The following is a 10,666-nucleotide window of genomic DNA, read 5'->3' as shown; positions in this document are numbered from 1 at the left end:
TCTTGAAATACGTTGCACTTTTTTATTGGACAAAAAAGTACTATGGAAATCCAATAAATTCAGTAATGGTGTGTGGTGGGAGAGAGAGACCTTGTAGGGAAGTCTTTTCATGGCTTATTATTTACTTTCGAGGGAATTATGTCTACATGTTATCTTTGTAGATTATAACAGGAAAGAAGTGAGAATGGCTTTTTGTTAAAAGTGATCTAAATTGGGTGGTGACATGCAATTTTTTGAGCTTTATTTTTTTCCTTTTGTACTGTTTGTGTAAAGACAAAGTATAACAGTTAAAGCCCCATTACAAAGATAGGAAGAATGCTTTATGGCATCTAGTTATGAACTTAGAGAATTACAGAACTTAGAAGACTAGGTTTGTAAGCAAATAAATTCTCATTTAAAGCAGAAACCTGCATCAACCAGAGGTCCAACTATGTTAAACTGCTGTCTCTAGTAGTCCACATCAGGATTATTTTTATAGTGGTGCTTGTTAGCTCTAACATAAACATTCACATGATAATAACTTCCTGACAAAAGTATACAGCTAAGCTAAAACTCCATTCCGCATGTTTCCTACTAGGACTTCCACAAAGACCATACAGATATATATTTTATTTACACACTTAAACAAATTACTTTGCATGTCATTGCACAGTCTCCATTTTATTCAACATCTAAAGCAAAATATGCTGGGAATAGAAATTAGATAAACAGGCATTCCTCATCCAACAATATCTTTGCAATTTTCAGAGATAAGCTGTGCGAAACTTGTGAGAGGAAAAAATCACTAGTATTTCTATTGAGCTTAATCAAAAATTGGAAAAGAAATACATACATTTAACTTTGTTAAGTATAATAAGCACCTTGTTATGACCCCCATTTCTCACTATGCATAGATCAAGTGAGCCAATGAAGTGCTGACTTCTTAACTATCCCAAATTTTGGACACTTATTTTTATTTAAGAGTATTTTAGGAAAATCACACTTGTTCTAATTTTCAGACAGTTATGGTGGCACTTTTCTATCAAGCTACTAAAAACTTTCACTTATATGCAATGGGTAGATAACATGGCATAATTACAGTTACACATATGAGTAGTTAGCAGAGGAGAAACTACCCTGTTCTTACACCAAGGGAAAAAATGTAAGGACTACATAGCTCATAAAGAATATTAACATTTTCTATCACAAAATAACTAATAAGACTGGAATTGTATCAATCCACATTATAGAGCTTAACATTTAATATTTTTTAATATATTTTCTTTTTTTGGCCACACTGCACGGCATGGAAGATATTAGTTCCCCAACCAGGGATCAAACCCTTGCCCCCTGCAGTGGAAGGGCAGAGTCTTAACCACTGGACCGCCAGGATGTTCTCAAGCTTAACATTTTAGTTGAGGTATTAAAATAAAATAAGGCTTTTAGCTTCATATCAAAACTTATTTGGATATTTACATAAGTATTAAAAGCATTTTCTCTCTTCATTTGTGGTTTGATTTCATGTAGTGCCTTATATGTTGCTATCTTAACAGTTTCTTAATATAATGGATAATTATTAGAATATAATTATAAGGAATGACAGAATTCTATATAGTTACTTGCAGAGACATTTCAGTGCAAAATCTCATTCACATGTAAACCCAAATTTATTTGTTATCTTAATCTATACTTTGTCAAATGCAAACAGTTTAATTTTTGCTAATTCTTAACTTTAACCAAAGGCCTTGACATTTTAAAAATTTATTCTTATCTACTACTGTATTTAGAAAATACTTTAGTTCACTTTTAGTAAGGTCATTAGAACCCAATTAATCAACCAACTTCTAAGTACATTAAATATTCTACTATAAAGTCTCTCCCAAGTAGAATACACATATCAAGTATTTGTTTTCGTTATTTTTATTCCTTAAGCTTTTACACAGTATTTCAATGTTGTTTTGTCTACTGCTATAAAAAAAAAAAGCCCACCTTCCTTCCACCAGTTACTATAATAGTAGTGTTACAGGTTTTTTGTTTGTTTTTGTCTGTCTTTTTTGCGGTATGTGGGCCTCTCACTGTTCTGGCCTCTCCTGTTGCGGAGCACAGGCTCTGGATGCGCAGGCTCAACGGCCATGGCTCATGGGCCCAGCCGCTCTGCGGCATGTGGGATCTTCCCGGACCAGGGCATGAACCCGTGTCCCCTGTATTGGCAGGCGGACTCTCAACCACTGCACCACCAGGGAAGCCCAGTGTTACAGGTTTTTAAGGAAGTGGGTGGGCTCATTTGGGGATGATATGCTTCAAAAGAACAGATTTGCCAAGCTACTGATATGTACTTAGAACCATAATAGCATAATGTACAATTTAGTGGATTTAGGTATTTTAAAAAATATGCTTCCCACTTCCCTGCTAAATGAAATTAATCATCACCTTTGATTTAGTTCTGTCTCCAAGAGGTATGAATAGCATGTAATAAATCACCTCTTTTATTCACAAAGTCTAATGTGAGAAAAGCAAATATATGCTGTATATACCATGCACTAAACTGTTGTTTTTAATTCAATAGTATTGCTTTTTGTTGTTGTTAAAACACAGTATTTACTCTTGTAGCTAAATTGCACATCTAATATCATAGAAAAATCTTCTAATGGAATAACTTGTAAAATCTCTACCCCAACAAAGTTAATTCAGTGTCTAGGAAGCACCCTATTGAAAAATAGTGGATTAAGTCCTACAGTGCCTGTAATTGAGTTTTAAAAGTGGTGTCCCTTGTAAAGCAATTATACTCCAATAAAGATGTTAAAAAAAAAGTGGTGTGTTGCTATACTGAATACAAAAATGTGATAGAAAGGATTCAGGCCTTATAAATGGTCGGAGAAACTCTCATCTGTATATCTAATTAATTCCATTAGACTTCCTGGGTAGTAGCTTGGTTCAAAATATTGATTGGCTTTAGTTATGGAAAAATAACAAAGTACTAATGAAGACAAAAAAATTTCCTTTGAGTTGGAGATTCATTCACGGCTAGAAAAGAAAAAAAAAGTCAGTTTAGAATGGGTTATAATTAATTTAAAACATTGTAATTGTATGCACACAGTTGTAAAAATGATTTAAATTGATATGAATAATACCAAGGGAAATGTATGGCACAGTTTGGGCAGTTTTTATATGTATATTCAATGAAACAATGGTTTGTCTGACTTTAGCCAAAGTATATGTTTCAAATGATTTTAAGCACAAGGGAGGGAGATGTGAGTAGATTTACTCCTTGGTGTCATAGTTAGAAGTTAAATATGTCCAAAAGTCTCTGTTAATAAGTACAGATCTATCATCTGTGAATTTACTTAAATATATTTTGAATTTGCTATCAGTATCTAGTTCCTTCAGATATTGAGTTTGATGTTCATTGCTGTATGCTGTTAATGAAAGGAGAAGTAATGACTATTATTCTGTAGACCCTTTATTTGGTAGGTCTTCACATTGATGCCACCTCTGAGACACATGTGGTTAGTAGCAGCAATTGCTTCTCAGTATTAAATTTCAGAATCAAATAAACTTTGAGTGACAAATTTTAAATCCTATGCTGACTTTCTCTTGTTGCTTAACTGGTTCTTGGGCCACAAAGCACCCTTTGTCAATTAATAATTAGTAATAATTCTCAACTAATTAATGACCTAAGAAGCACAATATATTTCAAAGCTTAAATTTTTATCTTAGGATTACTAAGTGTTGGTTGCTTTCAGTGATGATAGATAATCATGTATACAAGATTGATGGCTTTATTGTAGTCAGAGAAGTGCTTCAGAGCTATCAACTTTCTGAATTTTTTGGTTTATTCAAATATTTGAGCTTGTTCAACCAAAAGATAATTTTTTTAAAGTGAGTTATTTAACAGATATTTAATTTTATTAACTACATCTGTAGTAATTTATTAGTTATACATCTGTAGTATTTTATTAATGATAAATCTACATTTAAAAATTTCCTCAAAAGGTTGTACAGAATAATTGATTGACATACATTTATCTATTGCTCATCATGATATACTTAAGCATTTTAAGACTTTTATTGAAGTATAATAAACATAGGAAAAGTGCACATATAGGTGTACAACTAAATGAATTTTCCCAAACTGAACATGTATATGCAACTATCACTCAGATCAAGAAACAGCATATTATTAGTACCCCAGTAGTCCTCCTTTTGTTTCCTTCCAATCAGTACCCGACCTTGAGGATAACCAACCACTTCCTGACTTTAATAACCATGGATTAGTTTTACCTGCTTTCAGTACCTAAGAAGTTTTTAACATAACAAGACAAAGACTGTCATTATCATAGTGTTAAAAGTGAGATTCTACATCATTTTAGAATGTCCTACAATGTGCAGGGAAGTCCCCCCACATCAAATTATCCAGCCCAAAATGTTAATAGTGCTGAGGTTGAGAAACTCTGCTAACACAACACAATGGCCTTAGGATTTTTTTCTCCCTAATTATATACTCGAAAAATGCCCAAGTGAACTTACACAAGTCCATTTGTCTTCTATTTTCTCAATCACAATAGTCTGTGTGTCACTACCTGGTGGTAAATATTCATAGTCATCATACAGGAGGCCTAAGATAGGATATTGTGACCTGTACCTATATAGAAAAAAAAAGTTAGTTTACAAGCTGGACAAGAAAATAACTCTCATTACTTTTTAGTCACTCCTAGTTTGATCCTCCTTATTTAATTAATTTGGCTTTGAATGACTTTTAACTCTTTCTAAAAAGAAAATCACCTCTCAGTGGTACAAAGATTTACTACGGCTATTTTCAAGAGAGTAAGAGGGAAGTACTTTTGCTTCTGGCAATAATGGACCACTGGCTGCACAATACAGTGATCCCAGAGAAGGGAAGCAAATGACATGAGCACTACAAGTGCCTAGCTCATGGCCTGGAGTCAGAATATGTGGAGCAGAATACCAGACAGGAGAGAGCTACATAGTTGGAGAGAGGTCATGGGATCTGTAGAGAGTTCCCCCACAAGTCCTTTGGTGAGCACTGATCAGTATAGGCTTGTGAAAAAGCTACTGAGGCTAGGGAAAGAAGCACTGAAAAAGAGCACTCTTCAAATTCCTGGAGTTCACATAGTAAAGGGAACTCCAATCTGTGTTCCACTAACCAGAATGGAAAGACCTCCTAATACCAGAGGGCATCAGGCAAATACTACAAAAGACTATCACCTTAGTAGTGAGAAAAATTACCAATGGCATTTTTCACAGAACTAGAACAAAATATTTCACAATTTGTATTGAAACACAAAAGATCCCAAATAGCCAAAGGAATCTTGAGACAGAAAAATGGAGCTGGACGAATCAGGCTCCCTGACTTCAGACTATACTACAAAGCTACAGTCATCAAGACAGTATGGTACTGGCACAAAAACAGAAAGATAGATCAATGGAACAAGATAGAAAGCCCAGATATGAACCCACACATATGTGGCCTTATCATTGATAAAGGAGGCAATAATATACAATGGAGAAAAGACAGCCTCTTCAATAAGTGGTGCTGGGAAAACTGGACAGTACATGTAAAAGAATGAAATTAGAACACTCCTTAACACCATACACAACAATAAACTCAAAATGGATTAAAGACCTAAAGTAAGGCCAGACACTATAAAATTCTTAGAGGAAAACATAGGCAGAACATTCTATGCCATACATCACAGCAAGATCTTTTTTGACCCACCACCTAGAGAAATGGAAATAAAAACAAAAATAAACAAATGGGACCTAATGAAACTTCAAAGCTTTTGCACAGCAAAGGAAAACATAACACCAAAAGACAACCCTCAGAATGGGAGAAAATATTTGCTAATGAAGCAACTGACAAAGGATTAATCTCCAATATTTAAAAGCAGCTCATGCAGCTCAATTTCAAAAAACAAACAACCCAATCCAAAAATGGGCAGAAGACCTAAATAGACATTTCTCCAAAGATATACAGATGATTGCCAACAAACACATGAAAGGATGCTCAACGTCACTAATCATTAGAGAAATGCAAATCAAAACTACAATGAGGTATCACCTCACACCAGTCAGAATGGCCATCATCAAAATAATCTACAAACAATAAATGCTGGAGAGGGTGTGGAGAAAAGGGAACACTCTTGCACTGTTGTTGGGAATGTAAATTGATACAGCCACTATGAAGAAAAGTATGGAGGTTCCTTAAAAACTAAAAATAGAGCTACCATACGACCCAGCAATCCCACTACTGGGCATATACACCAAGAAAACCATAATTCAAAAAGAGTCATGTATCACAATGTTCATTGCAGCTCTGTTTACAATAGCCAGGACATGGAAGCAACCTAAGTGTCCATCGACAGATGAATGGATAAAGAAGATGTGGCATGTATATTCAATGGGATATTACTCAGCCATAAAAAGAAACGAAATTGAGTTATTTGTAGTGAGGTGGATGGACGTAGAGTCTGTCATACAAAGTAAGTCAGAAAGAGGAAAACAAATACCGTATGCTAACACATATATATGGAATCTAAAAAAAAATTGTACTGAAGAACCTAGGAGCAGAACAGGAATAAAGATGCAGAGGTAGAGAATGGACTTGAGGACACGGGAAGGGGGAAGGGTCAGCTGAGACGAAGTGAGAGAGTGGCATGGACATATATACACTACCAAATGTAAAATAGATAGCTAGTAGGAAGCAGCCACATAGCACAGGGAGATCAGCTTGGTGCTTTGTATCCACCTAGAGGGGTGGGATAGGGAGGATAGGAGGGAGATGCAAGAGGGAGGAGATATAGAGATATATGTTTATGTATAGCTGATTCACTTTGTTATACAGCAGAAACTAACACACCATTGTAAAGCAATTATATTCCATTAAAGATGTTAAAAAAATAAAATGAAATAAGCTGTAAGGATATATTGTACAAAACAGAGAATATAGCCAATACTTTATAGTAACTAAAAATAGAATATACTTTAAAATTGTGAATCACTACATAGTGTACTTAAAACTTATTTAATATTGTAGATCAACTATACCTCAATAAAAAAATTTGGACTAAAAAAAGTACATATAAATGAAAAAAATAGCAAAAAATCATGAAAGGGAAATGGAAGTATACTACCATAAAGTTTGTATGCTACATGTGATGAGGTATATTATTTGAAGATAGACTGTGATAAGATAAAAAGGAATACTTTGAAACTTATACCAATTATAAGAAAGTAATATACCCAATAAGCCAATAAAATAGATAAAAACAATAATGAAAGAACATTTAAAATATCACTAAAATTGATATAGTTCTAAGCAGACTAGTTAGCAAAGAAAGAGCACACAATTAACTGATATTAAGAAAGAGAAGCTATCACCTCACACATGTCTTAGAACGGCTATTATCAATAAGACAAGAAATAGCAAGTGTTGGCAAGATGTGGAGAAAAGGGAACACTTGTGCACTGTTGGTGCAAATGCAAACTGGTGCAGCCACTATGGAAAACAGTATGGAGAGTCCTTAAAAAATTAAAAATAGAACTAGCATATGATCCAGCAATGTCACTTCTGGGTATTTATCAAGAGGAAATGAAAACACTATAATATATCTACACCCTCATGTTCACTGTGGCATTATTTACAATAGTCAAGACATGGAATCAATGTAAGTGTCCATCAATATTAGAATGGATAAATAAAATATTATATATATAATAAATGTATAATATATATACATATATTTACACACATACTGGAATATTCTTTTTAGTTTTTTAAAAATTTTATGTTTATTTTTAAAAAATACAGCTGGTTCTTGTTAGTTATCTATTTTATACATATTAGTGTATATATGTCAATCCCAATCTCCCAATTCATCCCACCACCACCCCGCCCCACACTAGAATATTATTCAGCCAAAAATGAAGGAAATCCTACCATTTATGACAGCATGGACGGACCTTGAGTGCATTAAACAAAGTGAAATAAGTCAGAGAGAGAAAGACAAATACCATATTCTCTCACTTATACATGGAATCTAAAACAAATGAACTCATAGATAAAGAGAATATATTGATGGTTGCTAGAGGTGGGGGGTGAGAGTGGGCAAAATGGGTGAGAGTGATCAAAAAGTACAAACTTCCAGTTATAAAATAAATAAGTCCTGGGGATGTAATGAACAGTGTGGTGACTATAGTTAATAATACTGTATTGGATAATTGAAAGTTGCTAAAAGATTAGATCTTAAAACGTTCTCATCACAAGAAAAAAATTTGTAATTATGGATGGTGACGGGTGTTAACTAGACTTATTGTGGTGATCATTTAGCAGTATACACATAGTGAATCATTATTTTGTACATCCAAAACTAAAATAATGTTATAAGTTAATTATATCTCAATTTTTAAAATTTTAAAGGAGATACTTTGTCTTGAAAACATAATAAAGGAGTATTATGACAATTTTATGCCAAGAAAACTTGATAACTTAGATGACATGCACCAATTCCTCGAGAGACACAAACTACAAAACAGAGCTGACAGAAGACCTCAAACTTCCGAAAAGACAAGAAAACCTCCACATAACCTGATAAGACAAAAGGAAAAAAAAAAGGAATCAGGACAGGGAGGGAACTGGGAAAGAAGAAAGATTCCCGCACCTTGGAAAGTCTGCTCACCAGTGGAGAGATCAGACTGGATGAAGGGGGAGTTTCGGAGCCTAAGAGGGGAGAGCAAACAACCAGTTCGTGTAAGGCAAAATGGAGAGTAACCTGCACAGAGGGCTGGAACTGCCACCCTGCACTCTCCAATCTGAAACACTCCTCTGTTGGTGAGGGTGGGAGTTGGGTGCTTAAGCTCAGACTCTGAAGTTCGGTCCCAGGGAGAGGACCAGGGTTAGGTGTGGAAGCAGCCTGAAGAGGTCAGGCAGTGGCAACTGAAGGTATACCATGAAGAAGCCTTGGCCAACCAGAGAAACAAGGCACCATTATTGGGAGGTGCATGAGGAGAGGGATGTGACCACAAGCTTCTTTCCCTATGAGTGCTCCCAGTCAACAGGACACTGCCTAGAGGAGTTCTCAGGGTAGGCGTGAGTCACCACCTCCATCTTGGTCTCCAGAGGCAGGCACTGGCCACCTCTTCCAGACCCACAGGCAGACACTGGAACCCATCTGACTGTCTCAGGAGTGCCCTGATAGCTCTCACTACAAGGAAATCCACCAGTGGGTGCTGGGACTGTCAGCGTGTGCTAGGACTTCACCCGCTGTCCCAGGAGCACACAGAAACCTCTCACTACTAGGAAATTCATCAGCGGGTGCCAGGACCTGCCCCACTATCCAGGGAGCATGTGGATAGCTCTCGCTACAGGGAAATCTGACAGTGGGTGTCCGGACCTGCCCCACTGTCCCAGAAGGAGAGGGATAGCTCCCACCACTAGGAAATCCACCCAGAGTAGGGGCTGAAACCACCACTGAGAGCCAGGGGTTGTGTGACTAAGGAAGAAGAGCTGAAATCTCTCCTCGGAGCTGAACGAACTGTGGAGTTACACCTCTGCTGATGGCTTCCTAAATTCAGCACCTGTGAAACATCCAAAAGGACAACAAGAACTCCTGCACTTGGATGGATATGGCACTAGTAGCTGTGGGATTTGTGGGCATGTACACATGGGGAATGTGCCAGACCAGAGTCTGAGCAGCCTCCATAGCTCCCATGGCAGGTCCAGGTGAATGAATGCTGCAGTCCTAGGAACTGACCTCAGTGGATCTGTGCCAGTGACTGGGTGAAAAGAATGCCTGAGAGTCACCAGGGCCAATTGCTGGCATACCCACAGTTAAGGTGGGACCAAGAGCAGTGCCAACAACAGTGTACTTTGTGAGTCCACACAACGGATGAAAGGGGACACAACAGAGCACATTCACAGTGAACACCTCCAGAGGAGGAACACTCATTAGCTTCTCTCTCAGTGGGAGTCCTCCAATCCCACATACTTCACATCACACCGCAGATCAGAATCACAGCAAAGAAAAAGATCTAGGGACCTCTACTCCAACAAATAGAGAAGACCCCACCCCTCACAGGGCAGCAACAGCCACTGGGAGCAAAGGGGAGGTCCTCTCAATATCCAGGGCAGGCTCTGATCACCACAACACCAATCAAACAGCTTACCAACGGGATAACAGCAAAAGCCAATGGACCAACCTCACCCACCAGGCGGCAGACAACAGAAGCAAGAGGAAGTACAATCCTGCAGCCTGTGAAAAGGAGACCACAAACAGAATAAGTCTGACAAAATGAGATGACAAAGAAATATGTTGCAGGCAAAAGAACAAGAAAAAAACCTACAAGAACAACTAGATGAAGAGGAGATAAGCAATCTGTCTAAAAAAGTATTCAAAGTAATGATAGTAAAGATGATCCAAGATCACAGAAAAAGAATGGAGGCATGGATCGAGAAGATACAAGAAAAGTTTAACAAACACCTAGAAAAACTAAAGAACAAACAGAGCTGAACAACACAATAATGAAAATAAAAATACACTAGAGGCAGAGGACCTTTAAGAGGGCAGAGGAGTAAAACGTGGAGAACACCTTCCTCCCCACAAATACATCAAAAATACATCTACATGTGAAACAACTCCTACACAACACCTACTGAACACTGGCAGAAGAC

General features: G+C 36.9%; 1 protein-coding gene across 1 annotated transcript in view; it reads right to left on the bottom strand.

The window, feature by feature from the left end:
- Positions 1-2,997: 2,997 nt before the first annotated feature.
- POF1B (POF1B actin binding protein) overlaps positions 2,998-10,666 on the bottom strand; it is a 100,379-nt gene continuing 92,710 nt past the window's right edge. Inside the window, exons 15-16 of the mRNA XM_060292023.1 lie at positions 4,507-4,621; positions 2,998-3,003 (exon numbers count right to left, since the gene is read on the bottom strand). Coding sequence (XP_060148006.1) covers positions 2,998-3,003; positions 4,507-4,621 — 121 coding nt within the window. The remainder of the gene's footprint in view (positions 3,004-4,506; positions 4,622-10,666) is intronic.

Source organism: Globicephala melas, chromosome X (genome assembly GCF_963455315.2).
Source record: "Globicephala melas chromosome X, mGloMel1.2, whole genome shotgun sequence".
Lineage (NCBI taxonomy): Eukaryota > Metazoa > Chordata > Mammalia > Artiodactyla > Delphinidae > Globicephala > Globicephala melas.
The sequence above is the reverse complement of the archived record's forward strand: the minus strand, read 5'-3'. Positions and strand labels throughout refer to the sequence as shown.